Below are 22,975 nucleotides of genomic sequence, written 5' to 3'. Positions count from 1 at the left end.
GGAGGAGGAGGAGCCAGGGACAGTCCTAGGGGAGGAGGAGGAGCCAGGGACAGTCCTAGGAGGAGGAGGAAGAGCCAGGGACAGTCCTAGGGGAGGAGGAGGAGCCAGGGACAGTCCTGGAGGAGGAGGAGGAGCCAGAGACCGTCCTGGGGGAGGAGGAGGAGCCAGGGACAGTCCCAGGGGAGGAGGAGGAGCCAGGGACAGTCCTGGAGGAGGAGGAGGAGCCAGAGACCGTCCTGGGGGAGGAGGAGGAGCCAGGGACAGTCCTAGGGGAGGAGGAGGAGCCAGGGACAGTCCTAGGAGGAGGAGGAAGAGCCAGGGACAGTCCTAGGGGAGGAGGAGGAGCCTCGGGGGGTGCTCCATGTTCCGCTCGCTGCTCCGGGTCCTGCGGCGGCGGTGGCACCGCTACAAATACCGCTTCGTGCCCTGGATCGCACTCAACCTGAGCCAGAACCGGAGGTGAGGACCGTGCTCCTCCCGGCAGGGCCCCCTACCGCAGAGCCCTGCGCCTGCCGCGCGCTGCTCGGCTCCGGCCCTGCTGGGCGTCCACGCGTGCTGGGAGCTCCTGCCTGCGGACCGTGATGGGGACTCTGAGCGCAGGGGGCTGGAGAGAGGGGAGGGGGCGGGGCAGGGCACGTGGGCGGGGCCTGGAGGCGGGGCGGGGCGGGCTCTCCCTGGCAGCCCCGTGAGCCCGAGACTGCTTGGCTGCGCTGCTTGCCAGCTCTTAGCGTCCTAGATTTAGAACTGTTGGTTTGTTATTATTATTATTATTTTAATTATTTAGTATAAAGAATGACTTTCTGGGAGGGATAAGGGGGAAAAGTGACAAATGTAGGGATGTAAAAACGTAATAAGTAAAAATGGGTTAGATAAAATGTGTTAAAATGTATTTTAAAATATTTTGAAAATAAAACTTTTACTATTAAAAGTTTGTTTCAAAGATTTTGAAAATAAGGCTTTTACTTTAAAATTTGTTTTAAAGATTTTGAAAATAAGGCTTTTACTTTAAAATTTTTTAAAGATTTTGAAAATAAGGCTTTTACTTTAAAATTTGTTTTAAAGATTTTGAAAATAAAACTTATACTTTAAATTTTTAAAAATAAAAATGTATTTTAAAAAAAAGCTTTGTAGCAGAAAAAAGGCCTGTAAATCCAACACCGTCATTTTACGGATGAGGACACTGAGGCTGGCCCAGGGACGCTAAGTGACTGGCTGGGAGGTCTGACAAATAAAGCCATGGCCCCTCTAGCCCTTGTTGGATATATTACATGAAAGGTTTTGACAGTAGCGGTCTTCCAGCTGGAAGACTAAGATCCAATCCCTTTCCATCTGGGTTGGAGAAGATAATAATAATAGTATTGAACAGCTAATTCGATCTGCCAAGTACTTCCTCCAAACAAGCCTGGGAATTAATTACTCTTCCTGCTTTACAAGTTGGGAGGCGGGGAGGTCCGACTAGCTTAAGGAGGTAAAGTTATTTTCCCAATTCCAATAATAACAACTCACTAGTGTCTTAAGGTTTGTAGGATGCTTTTATCTCATTTGCCCTCTCTAGAATCCTGTGAAGGGGAGGCAAAAGTACAATTGTTAGGGAAAGCTGAGACTGAGAACTTAAGTAACTGGTCCATCACATGGGAAATATTAGGACTTGGAGTCAGACCTGGTCTCTCCTGGCACTACACTGAATCTTTTTGGGCAGTGAGGGTGATGTTAAATTATATCCCTGTTGCCTTTGGTTGTTAAACCCTAGTTATTTATCTTCCTACTTTTCTTCATTCCTCCCCCCCACCCCCCAACCTTTCCCCATTTTCAAAAGAACTTCAGGGTAGGGGTGAGAGAATTGCGTTTCAGAGAACAGGAAACCAAATCTAAGGACTCTTGGGCTCTGCCACTGACCATCAAAGTCAGAATCACAAGTTTAGAATTTCTTCTTTAAAAGAAGGCACTGGTCTTTTCTACAAGTAGTAAAATAACAGCTAGCCTAAATAATAAAGTTGGCATTTAGACGGATTCAAGGCTGTATGTTAAAAATCCAGTCCAGTAAACATTTATTAAGCCCCTAAGCAACAGGGATACAATTAATAAAAAGAAAAGTATCTGCTTTCTGGGAGTTTACAGTCTAACAGAGAGAGGCAACACAAAAGGAAGAAGCAGGACAGATAGATGATAGATAGATAGATAGATAGATAGATAGATAGATAGATAGATAGATAGATATTATAGATATAAATACATGAGCTCAAATCTGAGGAAAACCTATTTTAAATATGATCATAAGACACAGAGCTGGGAAAGACTTTAAAGTTCCTTTATTTACTGCAACCCTTTCTTCCCATTTTACAAAGCTGAGGTCTGGAGAGATTAATGAGCTTGCTTAAAATTACAGGCCTGCATCCCCACTAAAATCAGCATTGGAATTGTATAACTCTTATACTAGAGACATAAAGGCAAATTAGACAAGCTATTTGGAAAAGTAGAAAGATTTCTAACTAGCGATAAAGGATTAGAATTAGTGCTATGGTAGATTTTATTGAATAATTTGTTTGTCAAATGGAAGAAATAAGATGAGTGAGATGAAATCAAATTGGGCAGCTACATGGCACAGTGGATAGAGTGCCAGACCTGGAGTCAGAAGACTCATCTTCTTCAGTTCAGAACTAGCCTCAGACACTAGCAAGTGACCTTGGGCAAGTCCCTTAATCCTGTTGACCTCAGTTACCTCATCTGTAAAATGAACTGGAGAAGGAAATGGCAAACCACTCCAGCGTTTTTGCCAAGAAGACCCCAAATGGGCCCATGATGAATCAAATATGACTGAAAAACAATGAGATCAATCAGCTAACATTGATTAAGCACCCACACTATGAGAGCACTGTCAAGATAGGGGCCTGCCTGTAGGTGTTTATGGAATAATAACCTTCAGGACAGCTAGGTGGTACATTGGATGGAGCACCAGATGTGGAGTCAAGAAGACTTTACCTTCCTGAGTTCAAATCTGACCTCAGACACTTACTAGTTGTATAACTCTGGGCAAGTCTCTCAACCCTATTTACCTCACTTTCCTCATCTGTCAAATGACCTGGAGAAGGAAATGACAAACCACTCTAGTACCTTTGTTCAGAAAACCCCCAAGTCAGATATGACTGAAACTACTGAACAATAACAACCCGCAGACAGTATGTAAAACCCAGTGGAGGTTTGCTTTGCCTCAGAAATCAAATGATGAACTCACTGAAGTCTTAGGCAGGAATTATTTACTTGTCTTCAAGAAAGGAAAGACAAAAATCCAAAAACTACTTTAACCTCCCAAAAGTTGAGCAGAAAGAACGGGGAAAGAGAAGTGTAAATCACTTGACTGGCATACTTCAGTGCTTTGAAAGTCTCCAATTTCATTGGACACTCATGCTACCAACACAAGGTGGTGATAGCTTCAAGACTTCACGGTTTGTGGTAGAAAATTTCATCACCCTAGGACCAGTCTTCTGGTCATGAGCATCTCCATCCTCAGTTAAGCGGGTTTTCAGTAGACACATACTGTACAATCCATTGCCAAACTTGTACTCAATGGTTTTCCAACTCTGTGTGTGTTGTTCGTCCTTTGTTGCTGAAGAAGACTATGCCATCAGAGAAATGATGACATGACTTGCACTTGACTTTGTTTTGAGTGAGGGAGGGCTGTGCAGGTTACCAGCTTCACTTCTCCTCCAGAGCCATCTGAATCCAGTGACCAGATATTCATCAGGATGACTGGAGATGACCCAGGGTGAGGCACAACTGGGGTTAAGTGACTTGCCCAAGGTCACACAGCTAGTGAGTGTCAAGTGTCTGAGGTGAGATTTGAACTCAGGTCCTCCTGACTCCTGCACTGGTGCTCTATCCACTGCACCATTTAGCTGCCCCTTCAACTCAATGTAGGACCTTTCAGAACTTGTTCTCTGGTGTTGTATCATTCCAGAAGAGGAGGCAAAAAGTTGTGGAAAGGAAACAAGTCTTAGAGTCAGAGAATCTGGGTTAGAATTCTGGCTCTGCTCCTCACTGCCTATGCAATCTTGGGCAAATTGTTTTGCTTTTTCTAAGTCTCAGTTTCCCTATCTGTATAATAACCTGATCCCTGAGCTCTCTTCCAGCTCCAAATTCAGTGGACTGAGGGTCATCTTCATGCTACAAGGAGATATCTGAGTTCATTTCCAGCTCCAGTTCTGTGATCTTATGAGTTTATTCATAAATGTGAGATCTCTTCCATGTGCTGAGATGACAATATCTTTATATAGAAAGACCTATTTGGATATGAGGATCCCAGATGGAAAGCAGGCAGAATGTCTCATTTTTAGCTGCAGTCAGGCTATTTTAAATAGTTTGGGATGTCATGACCTTCAGATGTTTGGGCATCATTATTCCAGCTCCCAGTTGGGACCAATAACCTTAAGCCCATCAAGGAAGTCAAACTTTTTATCTGAGGAAGGTAGTATTTCCCCTTGTTTCCTGGCAGAGAATAGTAAACAGTCATTTTTCCCATTTTTTCAGGACCTTGAGATACGTTCCAGAGGACTCCAAAGACAAAATTATTCCAGACGAAGATGTCCTAGGAACATTACTGAAAGTCTTTCAGGCTCTGTTCATAAGTGATTTCAGTAAACAAACAGACATTCTTGTTTTGCTTCCAGAAGCCATTAAGTCAAAATATCAGGATTTATTGGTTACTCGTCATCACAGGACGGAGCAGTCTAGATACAACACCCAGCAACAAAAGATCTACAAGCCGGGAGACGTTCTCTTTAATACTTTGGGCTTCAGTATTTCCCGAGAAACTAGTTCATTGATTTCTGCAGGAAAAGGTGTCTTTGTTACCAAAGGATTTGTGCCAAAAGGAGCAGTTGTGTCTATGTATCCTGGTACTGACTTGTTCAATTATTTACCAATACATTCTTGATACATAGTAGGTGTTTAATAAATGCTTATTGAATAAATGAAATGAAAATAGATTCAGTAAAAGCAACTAACACCTGTCCTGAGAGCATTGCTTGGCCATCTATTTTCTATAGATTATCATCCGGGTTTGGAAATTTACTGTGTATTAATAGAGCCAATGGGGCATGTAGTGGTATCAAACTCAAAAAGAAATAAATCCCTGCATGCTACATATTGACTTTTTGTTATTCAGTCCTTTTTCAGAAGTGTTTGACTCTTGCAGAGATTCTGGAGTGGTTTGCCGTTTCCTTCTCCAGCTCATTTTACAGATGAAGAAGACACAGAGTCAAACAGGGTTAAATGTCCAGGGTCACACAACTAATAAGTATGAAGCCAGATTTGAACTGAGGAAGATGAATCTTCCTGATCCAAGCCCAGCACTTATCCACTGAGTCACCTCGCTGCCCCACAATGACTTAGAAAACCACAAACTAATGTTATGTTGTATTGTATTTTTATTTATTTCATTAAGCATTTCCCAGGTACATTTTTTGTCTGGCCCAGCTGGACTGGGCTTGCAGACCTAGGCACTAATACCTCTGGGTAGTGGATAGAGTGCTAGGCTTCCAATGCTGAAGACCTAGATTCAGATTCTGCCTCTGGTACCTGTGAGCTGAACACTTTTGGACAAACTCTCTGTGTCTCAGGTAGCTCCCTAGGACATGTCTACTAAATCACAGAAGAACTGTGAATTGTTATGGTAGAGAGAATTCCAACACTGGGACTTTCCCAGGCTCACAAGATGACACATCTTTTACATAGTCACATACAATTCAAGTTTGATGCTGTATTGATGTATAACTGAGGTTACTCATAGATAATATTTTAGTATGTTTACTATAATAAATGTTTTTATTCCACCTCAATGCACACAGACTCAGGAGAATGTTCTAATTTCTACTCTGGCACATTTGTGTGAGTGAATATTTGGCAGATAGACATAGGAGAAAAAGCCATAGAAGCTTAGAAAATTACCAGAATAGATAACAGTATGGAAAATAGAATTAACACCTCATGGGTAAGTTAATAGAACTTTCACATTCCTTTTGCAAATTGGAAAATGAAACATTTTGTTTTTAAAAATTATCAATTCCAGTGAAAGACAGTGGACATAGAGGATAGAGGGCTAACCTCTATATCAGGAGCCCCCGGATCAGTCTTGTTTCTGACACATGCTAGCCATGTGACCAGAGCAAGTAGCTTAACTCCTGAGTGCCTCCAAACACATCCTTAAGACTCTGAGTTGTAAATTATCTTATCTGTATCACTTAGGAGTTTCCACCCTGTAAAGTGGCTATAGAATACATCCTACAGAAAATATTTACCTATGGTATTTTCAGTTATTGGGATAAAATACTCAAAGTGTTCTTGTAAAATGATAACCTTTCCCAGAGTTGGAACCATCAGAAAATTGATATCGTGATTTTTATTTATATTCTCTTATTGAAAATGGTTCCTGATCTAACGCTTTTAAAGTTTGCAGAGCCCCATAAACATCTTATCTGATCCTCATAAAGCCTTGAAGTCTATGCTACAGAAATTCTCTTCATTTTAGAGATGAGAAAACCAGGGCTTAGAGAGTTAAGTGACCAGCCTCTGGTTAAGAATTAGCAAATTTTTCAGGGGTAGGATCTGAACTTACATCTACTGCTGCCTCCAAAAGTAAGACTTTTTTTTTTTCTTTCTACAACATACTGCTTTTTGGAGGGCAGCTAGGTGGTGCAGTGGATAGAGCTTGCCAGCCCTGGAATCAGGAGAGACCTGAGTTCAAATGTGGCCTCACACACTTACTAGCTACATGACCCTGGGCAAGTCACTTAACCCTGTTTGCCTCAGTTTCCTTATCTGTAAAATGAGCTGGAGAAGGAAATGGCAAACCACTCCAGTAGCTTTGCCAAGAAAACTCCACAAGGGGTCATGAAGAGTCAGACATGAATAGCAACTGCTTCTTTTTTTCCTTCAAATGAATTAAGTTCATTTTTTAAAGGCCTCGCAATAGAAACTGGATACTTCTTAAAAATTAGATGTGTAAAAACAACCCCCAAATTTGAAGTTGAGTTGTCAGTTGCTAAGATAATTGTGTTGGATTTGCAGGTTTCACTACTGTGTGATGAGATACTTTAACAACTCACAAAGGTCTGTTCAGAAGTCAGAGAGGATAAAGTTTGCTGTTCTCATAATTTTGTTTGTTTGTTTTTTGGGGGTTTACATGAAATTCTACCAGCAAAAATTAGCATATATCTTAGGCATCCTGAGTTCCTTCAGATAGTTTACAAAAGGATAGAATACAGTATGTTAGGAAAAAGGAGTAACCCTGAGTTTTTCCTCAAAACAAAGCTGCCCAGATGTTTGTGTTTATAATATATACATCTTCATGTTTTGTTGTCTTAATAGGTACAGTGTATCAGAAGCATGAGCCAATTTTTTTCCAGTCCATTGGAAATCCATTCATTTTTAGATGCCTAGATGGGATGCTTATTGATGGAAATGATAAAGGAATATCAAAAGTTATATACAGGTAAGTTGGTAATGGAAATAAGAAAATACCCATTTTTAGATATTATGGCAGAAATCTAGGCACTTCTATCCTCAGGCACACATCACAGATACAGATAGACTTTTCTCAATTATTAATGGCATTTGTATCATAGAATTTCTCTTCTGTCACTAATACTCCACCTGGATTGCATCCTCTATGACTAGCATATTCCTACCCCCTAGAACTCTCCCCATTCCTGTGATTCTGAATCCCTGGCTGTCATGTAGACCTCACTGCCCACTTTGCTTTGCATCAGTTCATATAAGCCTTCCCAGGTTTTTCTGAAGCAGTCTTGTTCGTCATTTCTAATAGCACAGCAGTATTCTATCACAATCATATATCATAGCTTGTTCTGCCATTCCCCCAAATGATGGGCATCCCCTCAATTTCCAGTCCTTTTCCACCACAAAAAAAGAGAGCTGCTATAAATATTCTTGTACAAATAGGTCCTTATCCCTTTTCTTTGACCTCTTGGGGATGTAGAGCTGGTAGTAGTATTGCTAGGTCAAAAGGTATGGACAGCTGGATAGCCCTTTGGGCATAGTTCCTCCAGAGTGGTTGATAACTAAGCCCTTTCTCTGGATGGCCCACATGCCTGTAATGCTGCCCCTCCTCACCTCTGCCCCCCGGTTTCCCTCACAAGTTGCCTCAATTCCTGCCTTTTTCAGAAGCCCTCTTCCAAGTTCCTCCTCCTAATGCCACGTCTTTTTGATTACCTCCCCTTTTCACTCCCCATATAGTCTATGTCCATAGTTGTTTGCTCACAGTCTCTCCACTTAGGTGACAGAGGGACAATATTTTTGCCTTTCCTTAATGCCTATCCCCAGTATTGAGCATCATAACTGACACAAAATAAGTCCTTAATAAATATTTGTTTGCTGACATAGGATTCTGGTCTGCAAAGAACCTTAGGAATCATCTAGTAAAACCTCATTTTATGGCTGGGGAAACTGAGGCACCTACGGTGGCCCTGACAGTAAGTAGTAGAGCTAGGATTTTAGTACACATCTGATCCCAAATCGAATACTCTTTCCACTATACCTTGCACTGAGTTTAAAAATCCAGTTAAAGAGCTCCCGTAAAGAGTCCCTTATGAAACAGATGAGTTGTATTTGGTGAATGGCATTGAGGTGTGGAATCTGATTTTTTGAGGTTTTTGAGTAGTAGAAAGATGGAAAAAACATTTTCATTAGAATTCTAATGTTAATAATGTTTTCAAGTTAGATGAGATCAATCTTTGAGCTAGAATTTTTACCTGTTTTAGGTCATGCAACGGGCGAGACCGCCTTGGCCCTTTTGAAATGAGCGACAGTTCATGGCTGACATCTGAGGTCCAAAACCCACTGGCTGTGGGACAGTATGTTAACAATTGCTCCAATGGTGAGCCATCGTGAGCTTTCTTGAAGTATCTGGTTTGTGCTGGGATGGCTAAATGTGAAAGTGAATGTCTTTGCCATTGTACCTTATGTTTATCTAGCACCTTCTCAACTGCTCTGCATACATTGTCCTGAAGCATGATTGAATCTGAGTTGGGAAGGATCTCAAGGCCATATTGTTTGGCTCATCCATGAAGAAGACCCCCTTCTCCAACATTACTTGTCTTACTGTTGTCTGTCCTTTGCTCTCGAAGAGGACCGTGACATTAATGAGGTGATTCCATGACATACAAGTGAACTGGATTTAAGTGAGGCAAGGCTGTTCAAAGTCACCAGCCTCACTTTATTCTCTGGAGCCTTCTGAGTCCAGTGCCCAGATATAGATCAGGTGGTCCAGGATGCAGTGGGGTCTTTAACAGGTCTCAGTTTGACTGAGGCAGTGCCCAGTCAGTGATTAAGGCTTTCAAAATTCTAGTCTTTCTTTGAAGACCTCTCCAGAGGGCAGGGAGACCAGGGAACCCCCCTCCTCCTAAGGCAAGCCATTCCATCTTGATATAGCTCTAATCATCAGGGAAGTTCTCCTTACTTCAGGCCTAGGTTTGCCTCTGCAGTTTCTGCCTCTTATTCCTGATTCTGCCTTCTGGAGTAAAACAGAGCAAGTCTCGTTAACTTTCTGTGAGGCAGCCCTTCAGTTACTTGAAGACAGTGATCACAGACCATACCATCCAAATATTGTCTTCTCTAGGCTAAGCCTCCCTAGTTCCTTCATCTGGTCCTCACACAGCATGGTCTTGAGGTCTTTGAGCATCCTGGTGGCTCTTCTATAGGAGCCAGCTTGGTATGGTGATATCAGCACTGGCTCTGAAATGAGAAGATCTGAGTTCAAACCCTGCTGTGTTGTTTACTAACTATATAACCTGCAGTAAGTCACTTAATTTCACTGGGTGTCACTGCCATAGCAGGTAGGTGGCGCCATGGATACATAGCACTTGAATTGTTTTTCAGTACTGAAATGAGTTGGAGTTTTCTTGGCGCAGGTACTGGAGTGGGTTTGCCATTTTTTTCTCCAGCTCTTTTACAGATGGGGAAACTGAGGTAAACAGAGTTAAGTGACTTGCTCAGGGTCACATAGCTACTTAGTGTCTGAGGCCAGATTTGAACTCTATGTCACTTAGCTGTCCCAGGTTAGAGCCACCAAGACCAGAATTCACTCAGTCACTATCTCTGTGACCATGGATCATTTCCTTGACTTTTGTCTGGCTCAGTTTCCTCATCTACAAAATGGGTATCATAATAGCACCTACCTCTCAGATGTCTTGTGAGCATCGAATGATACAGTACTTCTTAAAGTGCTTTGTAAATCTTAAAGTGCAATGTAAATACTAACTATTTAGAAAATGAAGGAAGCAGACAAAGTAGCCTCTGAAGACCCTTCCAATTTACCAATGTCCTTCTTAAAATACAATGCCAAGAACTGAACTCATATTTAGATGGGGGGAGGGGGGCTTTGTTCTGTGAAGTTTGGATTCGGTCAAAGGGCCACACTTGAGGACCTAGAGGGACACATGTGCCCTCAAGGCCACAGGTTCCCAGCCCTACTCTAGATATAGAGATAATGTTACCTTTTAACATAGCCTAAACTACCATGAACTTTTTCTGGCTCCAGTATCACACTGTTGCCTTAAGCTGGGCCTACAATTCTCTCAGTCCCCTGGGTCTATTAGAAATGAACAGCTGTGTAGCCATGCCTCCTGCTCCCCCTACCTAGTTGAAGTTAAATTTCACCTTATTAAATGTAGCCACTGCCTTTAGCCTTATAGGTTTGGAGCTAGGTGAGACCCCAAGACCCTTGAAGTCCATTTTACACAGATGTAGCCTATCCAGGTCTTCTGAGATCTCAATCTTTCCTCCAATATGTTAGCCACCATTCCCTAGCTTTGTCCATCTGCCAATGTGAGAAGCATGCCACTTGTGCCTTTATTAACCCTTTGGGGCCTTATGACAGCCCCATGAGGTTGATGGTGTGTTATCACCCCTTTATCACAGATGGAAAAGTGGGCTAAAAAAAATGTGACTTGTCCAGAGGAGCTGGGATTGAAACCAAGGTTTTCTTTAGATGGTGATTCTTACTCCTGTTTTATCAGTGCTTCCCAAGACTGTTTGTCTAATAATATAGCTTAAATTGGCTCCCTGGAATTTTGAATTCTTTAAAAAAAATAAATCATGGGTGACAGAGGCTGCCAGGAGAATTGAAAGGGAAACTAGATTCATTTCCATGATTTTGATGACTGGTCCTTGTGCTGACTGAGCATTTCTAAGGAGCAGGCAGGCCGTCCTAGGCTGACAAATCACTGATGTCCCAGTCCTACAAGTGAAGGAGTGAAGAAAACAGAAGTTGAGGTGACTAGAGGGACAGAAGCAAGAAGGGAAGTGTTAAGAGACCAGTTTCCAGGATGCACAGAAGAGGGAAGCTGTGGCAGACTTGGGTGTAGCCCTGAAAAGCCCAGAGTGTTGAGAGAGAAACTGGGGCAGTTATGGAGGGGGTGGTGGGGAACCAACCTGGAAAGAGCTGGAGCACAGAGGTAAAATCCAACTCTGTATCTTCTACACAGTCACGGTACATGAAACACTGAATACAGCAAGGTGTTCTGTCTTGAAAACTATGATAACAGGCTAAATCCTAGACTGTGGCTTTTTCTTTTTTTAAACCTCTGGAAAAAGCGGAGTATAAGAAGGCTGTGACCTGGTAAAAGAAAATAAGCCAGTTTTTTAGGTGGAGTGGATAATGTGCTAGAATCAGAGAGATTTGAGTTCAAATCCAGCCTCAGAAACTTACTAGCTGTGTGACCCTGGCAAGCCACATAACATCTGTTTCCTTCCATTTCTTCATCTGTAAAATGAGGACGATAATAACATCTACCAGCCAAGGTTGTTTTGAGGATCCAGTGAGATGGTAATTGTAAAGCACTTAGCACAGTGTCTGGCGGCTTTATAAATATTAACATCAGCTATTATCAAAACTTCAAGAACAGGCTCTGTGGCCAGTATACACTGAGACCAGTCTTAGAAAGGGCTGGAGCATGGGAGTCTAAAGTCTTTCTCTCTTACTAGTTGGGTGACCTTTGGTAACCCACTGAATTTCTGTGATCCTCTAAAGTGAGGGAAGCAGACTTAATGATGCCTTGAGTCCCTGCCGGTGCTAACCATCTGTGAGTCCTACCTCTTTTATATCTGAGGCACAGCGATGATTGATGTTCGTAATGATGTTCTTGAGTAAGCACCGCAAGGTCCTGAATGATCAAAGGAGGATTAAATTATTTTTTAACAGATTGTACTGATGAATTGGATTCAACATTCAATTGTACAAGTGCCCACTGTGTACAGAACACTGCTAGGAGCTTGAGGAGATGCAATTAATTTCAATTAAGCATAACGTTTATTTAGCTTTATGCAAGACACTATGCTAAGCCCTGGAGGTATGAAAACAGCACTCAGTCCCTAACTTCAAGAAGTTTACATTCTTGCATGTCAAAGGTTATTTAAGACATATTTGTATTCCCTTGTGGAAGTTATAATGTAATAGTTGTTCTGTCCTCCCGTGTTTCTCATGGTCAGTTCTCTGTGATCCCATTTGGAGTTCTGTTGGCAAAGATACGGAAGTGGTTTGCCATTTCCTTCTCCAGTTTATTTTACAGTCTAGGAAACGGAGGTAAACAGAGTGAAGTAACTTGCCCAGGGTCACATAACTAGAAAGTGTTTGAGGCCAGATTTTTAATTCAGGAAGATGAGTCTTCCTGATTCCAGGCTTGGGGATCTATCCACTGTGCTACCTAGCATTAAATTCAGTTCAGCCACCATGTATTAAATTCCTCCCATGTGCTAGGTTCTAGATATATAGAGACCAAAACAAAATAATCCCTTCCTACAAGGAATTTACATTCTATACTTAGGGGAGTAAGGGGGAGGGTGTTGAGAGAAATATATATTCAGATAATTAAATACTATGTACTCACACACATATATATGTATGTATATGTGTGTATATAAACATATGTATATGTATACATGTGTGTGTATGTATGCATGTGCATGTGTGTGTGTGTAACTCAATCATTTTGTATCTGGACAGCTAGATTGCATGGTGGATAGGGTGCTGGGCCTAGAGTCAGGAAGACTTGAGTTCAGATTTGACCTCAGACGCTTTCTAGCTGTGGGACCCTGGGCAAGCCCCTGAACCTCTGTTTTCCTCAATTTCTTCCTCTATAAAAAGAAATAACAATAATTATGATAGCACCTACCTTACAGGGTTGTTGTGAGCTCAAATGAGATATTCCTTGAAAAGGGCTTAACACAGTATGTGGCACTTACTAGATGCTATATAAATGTTGGTTATTGTTGTTTCTTGTTGGAGAAATGGGAAATTATACTGGAAAGGTAGGTTAGAGATAGATGGGGAAGGTTCTAGGTGACAAACAGAGGTGTTTTTACTTTCTCCCAGAAGAGTCACAAAAGGTTATTTAGAAGGGGAGTGACCTGCTCAGACTTGTGCTTTAAAAATATCAGTCTGGCAGCTGTGTGCGAAGACTGGATGCAGGAAAATTAGTTAGTTGGGTATAGAAACAGGAGTATAAGAGGGCTGTGATAGGATAAAAGAAAATAAGTCTTTTTTTTTAAGGTGAAGTTGGATAACATGCTGGGTCTAGAGTCAGGAAGATATGAGTTCAAATCCAGCCTCAGACTCTTAGTCCAGGTAAAAGGGAATAGAGAAAAGAGCAGGTGATGGATTCAAGAGATGTTGTGAAGGCAAAATTAAAATGACCCATTAAATGGAGGAGGGAGAGGGAGGAGAAAAGTAAGGGAGAGGAAGAGTCTGGTGATTCAAAACTGGGAAACTAGAAAGATGGCAGTGCCCTTGATAGAACTGGAGAAGTTAGAAAGAGGGGGTTGATTTAAGGAGAAAGATAATGTTAGATTTTGAGCATGTTGAGTTTGAGATGCTTATGAGACATCAGGGAGGTAATGTTTGGTAGGCAGTTGAAGAGCAGGGGCTACGTGTTACCTTTCTTTGTGTCCCTAACCCTTAGCACAGTGCCTGGCACATTGTACATTCTTAATGAATGCTAGTTGACTGCCTGAATCCAGAAAAGGGGTTGATGAACTGGGAAAGTAATTGGCAAAGTAAAGGGATGTTGGGAATAGGGTCTTGATGAAGGCAAAAACTAGGCATAGGAAAAGTAAAGAGGAGAGACATTTATGGTCTGAGAAAGAAATTTCAGAGTTTTGGATCATATAGGCTGAGCAATTTGGGTGGTCATGAGGTCAAGGAAATAGTCATCCCTAGATATGAGCGAAGAGGCTGAAGCTTTGATTATGGACTGAGTCTGGGTGGCCAGGCTAGAGCAAGACATATACGATCTAGGAATCTCTGTGTTAGAAATAATAATTGAGCCAATGGAAGCTGATGAGATTACCAAGTGAGACAGTAGACAGGGAGAAGAGGACCCAGGACAAAGCTTTGGAGGACACCCATAGTTAGTGGGCATGACCTGGATGAGGACCTGGCAAAGGAGACCAAGGAAGAGGGGATCAGACAGGAGGAAAAAGGAGGCCAATGTCATGGAAACTTAGAGGAGAGAGCATGTCCAGGAGAAGAAGAGAGGTCAAGAAAGGTGAGGAATGAGAAAAGGACATTAGATGGGCCATTAAAAGACCTCCAGTAACTTTGGAGAGAGCAATTCTGGTTAAATGGTGAGGTTGGACCACATGGTAGAGTTTAGAAAAGAATTAGAGGAGAGGGCTGGTGCCACCAAGGGTGGAATGCCTTCTCAAGGAGTTTTCCAAGAAGAGGAGAGATAAGATGATAAGGATGCAAATGATGAGGTGAGGTTGTTTTTTAAGGATGGGGGAGAGATGGGCATGTCTGTAGGAAACAGAGAAAATACTTCATCCTGGTCAGAAAACAGGGAGAGATTGTAGCTTCCTTAGAGCCTGGGGATGAGAGAGGGGCAGTTTGCTGGCGAGAATGGAAGGCTCTGGGATCAAGGGCTCATGGTGAAGGGTTTCAACTTGATGTAGAAAAGGACCATGTCTTCATGTGATACAGAAGTAAAGGTGTTAATGGGGGAAGGCATCTGAGTGATGTAAGATAAGGAGGAGGGGAGGAGTTTTTTGTAAATTGCCTCATACTTTTTAGTCAATCATGAGGCAAGGTTTTTAGCTGATAAGGAAAGGGTTGAGGCTGCCATGCTCTTGATAACTGTTTCCTCCACATTTTGATCTATGGATGCTCATCCCTCCCTGACCATTCCTTTTCCTCCATTGCTACCCTGTTTTCCCTCATGCTTCAGGATTCTTCTGTTTCTGTATGATGTTCATTAGCTTTCTTATGGCTTCAGTTTTCATCCCTGTGAAGATGATTCCCTTCTCTGCACCCCTGCCTCTGTCCTCTCCAGTCCCACATTTCCAATTACTTATTAGCTGTCTCTATAGGAATGCCCTGTGGTTCCCTTAAACTCCTCTTGTTCAGAGCTGGGCTCATTACTTTCTGGTCATCTCCTCACCATGCTTCCTACAGTATCTGCTCCATCTCCAAACTTGGACTCTATCTATGGGTCCCTTGGCACCGACAGGTGAATGTTTGCCTTATTGTGCTGGGAAATGGGTCTCCAAACCACTTCCTACCTATCAGCCCAGGCATTCTTCCCTCCTCATGTTTTCCAGCTTCATTTTATATTCTGTCTTCTCTGATTTAGAATGTAAGTTCCTTGAGCATAGGGATTATCTTGCTTTCTTATATCTGTATAGCTAGCACTTAGCACAATATCTGGTAAATAATAAATGTTTAATAAATAGTCTATCAGGGCAACTAAATAGTGCAGTGGACAGAGCACTGACCCTGGAGTCAGGAGGACCTGAGTTCAAATTCAGCCTCAGATGCTGTGTGACCCTGGGCAAGTCACTTAACCCTGATTGCCCTCCCTCAGTAAATAAGTACTCTGTCTTTAAATCATCAGTTTCCAGTTCTCTGTAATCTGTATATTTCTATTGTCTGTGTTATCTATGTCTAGCTATTATCTATCAATCTTCTGTCTCTTTCTACCAATATTTTTCTCTTCCCTATCTCAGTCATCCATAGTTATCTCTCTTAGATGTCATTTTTCTTTCCATATCATCTAGCTATCCATCCATCTCCATGTATATCTCTTTCTAATTCCAGAATTTATCTATATCTTTCTAACTCTATCTCTGTTTTCTGAGTCATCTTTCTTTCTCTTGTTTTTCAGTCCTGACCAACTCTTTGTGACACCATTTGGAGTTTCCTTGTCAAAGACGCAGGAGTGGTTTGCTATTTCCTTCTCCAACTCATTTGACAGATGAGGAAACTGAGGCAAACAGGATTAAGTGACTTGCCCAGGGTCACTCAGCTAGTAAGTGTCTGAGGCCAGATTCGAACTCACGAAGATGAGTCTTCCTGACTCCAGGTCCAGCACTCTGTGCACTATGGCACCACCTAGCTGTCCCCAAAGCATTGTTGTTGTCCGTCTGTCTAGCTATTATCTATCAGTCTTTCATGTCTTTCTACCAATATCTATCTCTTCCTCTCTTATCATCCATCTTTATCTATCCATTTCTGTCTCTCTATCATCTACCTATATCATCCATCTCCATCTCTATCTCTTATCTCTTCCTTTTTGTCTCTATCTCTATAATCTATCTGTATCTTTCTAACCCTGACTCAGTTGTCTGCATCATCTATCTCTCTCTAGCTACTATCCATGTATCTCTTTCTACCAATATCTATCTCTTCCTCTCTTATCATCCATCTTTATCTATCCATTTCTGTCTCTCTATCATCTACCTATATCATCCATCTCCATCTCTATCTCTTATCTCTTCCTTTTTGTCTCTATCTCTATAATCTATCTGTATCTTTCTAATCCTGATTCTGTTGTCTGCATCATCTATCTCTCTCTAGCTGCTATCCATATGTCTCTTTCTATCAATATCTATCTCTTCCCCTGTCATCTATCTTTCTATTTTATCTCTACCCTCTATCCGTCTCTGTCTCTATTATCTTTCATCTCTCTATCCATTCCTCCCTCATCATCTGTTCTTCTCTCCAACATCAATCACTACCATCATAATTGATGCCTATGATCCTCTCAGTGACAGACTGGAAACTTCTGCCTCTTTCTTGGTTTCACCCTCTTTACCTCATTCTCCCCCACATTTAGTCAGTCTCCAGGTCCTGTTGATTCACGCTGCAATATTTCTCTCTCTTTTCTACTCCCATTGTAACCCCCTAGTTCAGAACCATATTACCTCTTAGCCAAACAACTTGGACAGCCTCCTCACTGGCTTTCCCCCTGCCCTTGCTCTGTGTTCTTCCATCTGCAACTATCATTCATGCTCCCTGAAGAAACTTTCCCATGTACCCCTCTTATTCTATCACTGTTTGATTTCAGAACGATTCCGTGTCTGACCATTGCCTGCCAAGGAAGGTGTGAAGCCTTCTGCCAGCACTGGAGGCACTTCACACACATTTGGGTCTTCAGCTTAATGTTACTTCTCTTTATGGGGGCCATCCCCAGTTGTCCTGATTGGTATGTGGCCACTGGATCCAAATGTGTCTAGAGGAGAAAGTGAAGCTGGTGACTCTGCAGAGCCCTGCCTCACTTAAATCCAATTCACTTGCATGTCATCATGTCATTTATCTGATGTCATGGTCCTCTTGGAGAACATAGGATAATCAACAACTCGTCTTCATGTAATCCATATTCCAGCTAAGCTCAGACCATGGCCTGCCCTTGTCCTGCTCTCTCCTGTTTCTGAGCTTTTGCTTAGATGATCTCTTCCCTTTATGAAATCCCTCCTGTTCTTTCAGACCCCCTTCAGCCACCAGCTCCTCGCTGAAGCCTGCATTGATTTCTCCTTCCTAGCACTTTGAATCTCACCTTTGTATTTCTTGAAAAGGTAGCATGGAAGCTAGATGGTGCAGTACATAGAGAGCACTGGGTCTGGAGTCAGAAATCTGAACTCAGATCTGGCCTGTAAGTGACCTTAAGTGAATCACTTAACTTCCCTCTGCCTCAGTTTTCTCAGTTGTAAAATGGAGTTAAAATAGCACCTACTTTTCAGGGGGGTTGTTTTTGTTGTGAGGGTAAAATAAACTAATATTTGTAGAGTGCTTGGAAATCTTAAAGTAACATATAAATGCTGGCAATTATCTGGCTGCTAGTTGGGGTAGTGGATAGAGCCCTGGACTTAGAATCAGAAAGACCTGAATTCAAATCCTGCGTCAGATAGTGTGGCCATAGGCAAGTCAGTTGATTTTTTTTGGTCTCAGTTTCCTCATCTGTAAATTGCAAATGATAATAGCACCTAAATGAGATGATATTTGTGAAGGAGCTTTGCATACCTTAAAGTGGGGTTGGAGGTGAGAAGAGCCATGATAGCAGAGTCATAATGAGTTCTTCTCCACAAACTCCTAACAGATCTGGAAAATATGCCGGACTGAATGCTGAATGCTAAAGGCTGGGAAAATCCAGAAAATGTCACAGGGAGTCATTTGTCCAGTCCAGCAGAGCATTGGGAGACAGACGGGGAGGTCTGTGAATTGACATCAGGTCAGCCAGGAGCACTGAGGAGCCTGGTAGCACTCAGGGAGAGGCTGTGTGCCCAAAGAAGAGAAGGAGGTCCCAGACCTTTACCAGCCCTGGGATGGCGGCAGGTGCTAACTGCCAGCTTCGTTGCCCACTACCCAGTCCCAGGTTGCAAATCTAGGGCAGAGTGAGAAGGGGACCCCTACACGGCTGTGGTGTTCCTGGTAGGGAAACCCAGGGCTGAGTACTGAGAACATTTGGAGGCAAAGAGCTGCAGCTGCAACACTTGTATGGTACAAACCTCAGGTGCAAAGCAAGATTTCACTTTCAGCCTCCAGCCCAGGCAGCAGAAAGAGTAATGAGGCCTGGAATCCTAGACTGAAGGGAGCCCACAGTTCTGCTGCTCTGAACCCCTAGATAGTCAGCTGCATCTACTCTAGTCCAGACCTCTACCTGGGTCAGGAACTTGCAAAGCTCAGACCAGGGTGTAGCAGTCAAACTTTGCTTTTGGGGGGAGTACTGAAAGTTTGCAGGTCCCCAGCCTATCCTTGAGATCCTGGAGTAACACAGTGCTCCAAACCCCAAGAAAGTAGCAGCAGAACCAGCCCAGAACATCCCTCCAGACATGTCCCAGAGCCCAGTCCTGAAATCAAATGCTAAGTGAGGAAGTAAGCAGGAATAGTGGACAAAGATGGCCATCCTACAGAGCCATTATAGTGGACAAGAAGAAAAGGATCCCTAAACATTTACAAGCAAAGCCTCAGAGTATTTTATGCAGGATTTTCGCATCTATATTCATTAATGAAATTAGTCTAGAATTTTCTTTCTGTTTTTGTTCTTCCTGGAATCCTTCTTTGCCTGTTTCTCCAAATAGTTTATTTAATATTGGAATTAGTTGATCCTTCAATTTTTGATAGAACTCACTTGTAAAGCCATCTGGTCTTGAGGCTTTTTTCTTAGGAAGCTCATTTATGGCCTGTTCATTTTCTTTTTCTAAAATAGTTTTATTTAGAAATTCTATTTTCTGTTAACTTGGGCCATTTATATTTTTGTAAATATTCTTCCATTTCACCAAAATTGTGAATTAAAAACAAAGCTGAAAATAAACCGCTTTATTTAACTTGATAAACTTTCCATAAGCTGTCATATAACAGAATACTTGCAGCAAATTTTTGTTTCAAGAATTTGAAAGTAGCTGACTTTTAGGACTGTATACATAAAATGGGCCCATGGCTGTGATGTGGGAGGCACATCGTGTGTAGAAAAAAATATGCGATGGCTTTTGCTTTAAGGCAGGATTGCCTCGTGGTCAGTCTAGTAAAACACACTGATGATGACTCTGTTAAGAGTGTGACATGTTGAGTGTTCTTTTCAGCAGCTGGATTGAGGTCAGCAACACAAGAACCCTGTTTTTGTCATTTTTGTTTTATTATTGGGAAGTGAACACCTCCCTTGTCTGTATTGACCATGATATTTTGACATTTCCCCTTGCTTCATAATCATCTGCTGGTTTTTGGGTTTTTTTTCCTGACTTCACATGGCAACATTAAGCAGGTCACACTGGGGTTGTGTCTTTGCTGTGGTGTTCAGTCTGACTTCAGCTTCCTGTCATTTACTTTCTCTGTGACTTGCAGACCACACGTAGAGGAGAGGATAAGTCTGGATGGCTGCTTACTTTGTGGGGGGCTTATGATTATGCAAAATATTACAGCAATTACAGGAAACACTACATATCTTATTTTTTTTTTCTAATTCTCATTCAGGGTCAGTAGAAAACACAGACAAGCATGACAGATTTGAAAATAACATGTTGAATTTCTCGTAAACTTAGAGGGAGAAGCAGGCTGTACATGGTTTGTGGCTTTGTTGCAATTCTCTTTCTCCTTTGGATGTGGAAATGCTCATCTTATTTGGTTAAGATGAAAAATTTTTTACTAACTTGCAAAATCTTTCTCTCCCTTGCCCCTTTTTGGTCTCTGTCTCCCTATCTCTCTCTTTCTCTTTTCCTCTCCTATCTCTTCCTTCTCCCTCCCTCTCTCTCTCCTCTTTCCCCCTCTCTTTCTCTCTTCCTTCCCCTTTCTCTCTCCCTATTTTTCTCTTTCTCATCTCTCTCCCTCCCTCTTTCTCTCTCTCTCTCCATCTCTCTCTTGCCCTCTCCCTCTCTTTTTTCTCTATTTTACTCTCCCTCTCTGTTCCCCTCTCTCCCCACTCTTTTCCTCTCTTTTGCACTCTCTCTCCCTCCCTCCTTCCCTCCCTCCCTCCCCACCGCCTCTCTCCCCTAGACAAAGAAGCCAATGTCTGTTATCAGGAATTTGATGTGCCTGAACTTTTCCCATTAGAACTTAAGCAGTATCTTCCGAACATCATGTACAGTCGTGACACACAAAGGTCAGCATCTTTCAGAACAGTGGTTTGTATCTATTTGTTGCTTCATATTTTATTAGCTATTTTTCTGAGGTAAAATCTCTGTAGAACAACATTTCCAAAAGTCATCTGATCCCAAAACATTTTGGAGATCTGAAATTTATTGATGGAATCCATAAATACTGATTTGGTAGAAAGGTGGGAGGGGAGAAATAAACATAGAAAAGACTTGCCTGGGCTTTTATATTAACCCCTCTAAAAAGGAGAAGTTGGGAGTATTTTTGAATAAATAGATGAAATTAAACCTATTTTCATACTCCCCAAATTGTTATATAATACATGATTTCATAGTATTTTTAGCAGGATATAGTACTAGCATTGATATTTTACTATGGAATTTTCTTTCATACTGAACAGAACAGGAAGCAGCCTGATGGAATAGAGAGCTCACCTTGGATCCAGGAAAGCTTGGATTCAAGGCCCACCTCTGATCCATATTAGCTGTGTGACCTTGGGCCAGCTCTCTTAAGACCATCAATTTCAGAGAAAATGCCAACTGACATTGGTCAAAGTGTTTTTTTCACCCAGAATTTCTCTGTACCAGGGAAATCACAGGTGCTATTCATTTCACTGTGATTTGGAGCATTTGGTCCAAAGATAGAATTATTCATCCAGAACAATATTTCTATCCCCTGGGATACATTAGCATTAGATGAAAACTGGAATCAGAATATAGGTAATTAGTTAACCTTAATGATACTGAATGGCCTTATTTGTTCAAGTGTAGACTCTTGTGAAGGTAGATGATGGTTGAAAACAGTTATCTCATCCCATTCCTGCTTCCCCCCAGTATGGTGTAAACACATGGATCTTTGAAATGAAAAATGCTACCTGAAAAAGGGACCAAAATCTCTGTTGCCAGATTTCCTCTCTTGTCATTTCTATTTTAACTTCCAAAATATGTTTAGAGGTAGGTACAGTGAAGCAGGATCACACTCAAGGTGAAATGAGCATCTAATGAGGTGTTGGGGGCATTAGAAAAGGCTGCAAATCAGTTTGGTGGTTTCAGGCATACTTATACATCTGTTTTGAAGATTTCAATATCCAGAGACATTTTATTGGTGATAGATAAAATTTATAAGCAGTGGACAAAAAACATAGCTCTGTAACTCAAATGGGTCCATTGCTTTCAATTCAGTCAAATATCATAGTTAGCTACCAGTAACTGGAAATTTGCCATAATTTCTGTAATCAAAGATGGGCTTCTTTTTGAATAAAGGAATTTCTGAGGCATAATTTATTAAAGATGGGATTTTTTTTAATAAAAGAATTTCTAAGATATATAATTTAGGAGTCTTTGATGCATTATTGTAAAGTATAGGCTTATTAGGAATTATAATTTCAAAATTAACTTTCTTTTTACCTTTTGGTTGGTACTCGTTGATAAAGTAGACAGTGCTTTAAAAAGACATTTCTTTCAGAGTATTCTCTAATTCTCCCACCCTTTAACTTCTTCAAATGAGGTTTTACTGTAATCAATTTAAAATACCTTGCTCCCTATTTCCCCTGGGTTCATAAACCCACACATGGGAGCTCTGGATTGAGGAAAGGGACTAACTTAACACTAATTATGAATAGTTTCTTTTTGCCCATTTCAGTGGCTGTTAAAAAATATGGTACAGATGGTAAGGATGAAAAGCAGAAGATAGGCTGTAGTTTGAATTGGAACAAACATTTTCTATTCATCCTGAGTCTGCAGAAGTAACATTTTGAAGGTCTAGTAAAGTGAGTAAGTTCACAGAGAATCAACTTCTTTAAGAGTAAACTTATGATATCAGGAAGGATAGGTTTGGAAAAGCATTTATGGAGCATCTGTTATGTGCTGGGCACTGTGCTAAGTGATTTACAAATATTTCATTTAATCCTCACAATAACCCTAGGAGGTAGGTGCTGTTACTATCCCTATTTTACAGTGGAGGAGACTGAGGCAGATGAATTAAATGACTTGCCCAGGGTTACCCAACTAGTAAGTGTCTCAGGCTGAACTTGAACTCATATCTTCCTGACTCCAGGCATGATGGTCTGCCCACTCACTTCACCATCTAGTCATCCCCATTTCTACACTT

General features: G+C 41.6%; 1 protein-coding gene across 7 annotated transcripts in view; it reads left to right on the top strand.

The window, feature by feature from the left end:
• The first annotated feature begins 270 nt into the window (after nt 1-270).
• Nucleotides 271-22,975, top strand: part of SETD9 (SET domain containing 9) — a 38,858-nt gene continuing 16,153 nt past the window's right edge. Inside the window, exons 1-5 of one of the 7 annotated variants that reach the window (XM_072605594.1) lie at nt 271-459; nt 4,525-4,892; nt 7,363-7,486; nt 8,772-8,887; nt 20,768-20,895. In XM_072605594.1, coding sequence (XP_072461695.1) covers nt 362-459; nt 4,525-4,892; nt 7,363-7,486; nt 8,772-8,887; nt 20,768-20,895 — 834 coding nt within the window. In that variant the 5' untranslated portion in view covers nt 271-361. The remainder of the gene's footprint in view (nt 460-4,524; nt 4,893-7,362; nt 7,487-8,771; nt 8,888-20,767; nt 20,896-22,975) is intronic. The other 6 variants (XR_011966334.1, XM_072605591.1, XM_072605588.1 and 3 more) reach the window with 6 other exon arrangements.

Source organism: Notamacropus eugenii, chromosome 4 (assembly GCF_028372415.1).
Source record: "Notamacropus eugenii isolate mMacEug1 chromosome 4, mMacEug1.pri_v2, whole genome shotgun sequence".
NCBI lineage: Eukaryota > Metazoa > Chordata > Mammalia > Diprotodontia > Macropodidae > Notamacropus > Notamacropus eugenii.
This window is presented reverse-complemented; position numbering and strand designations above follow the sequence as displayed.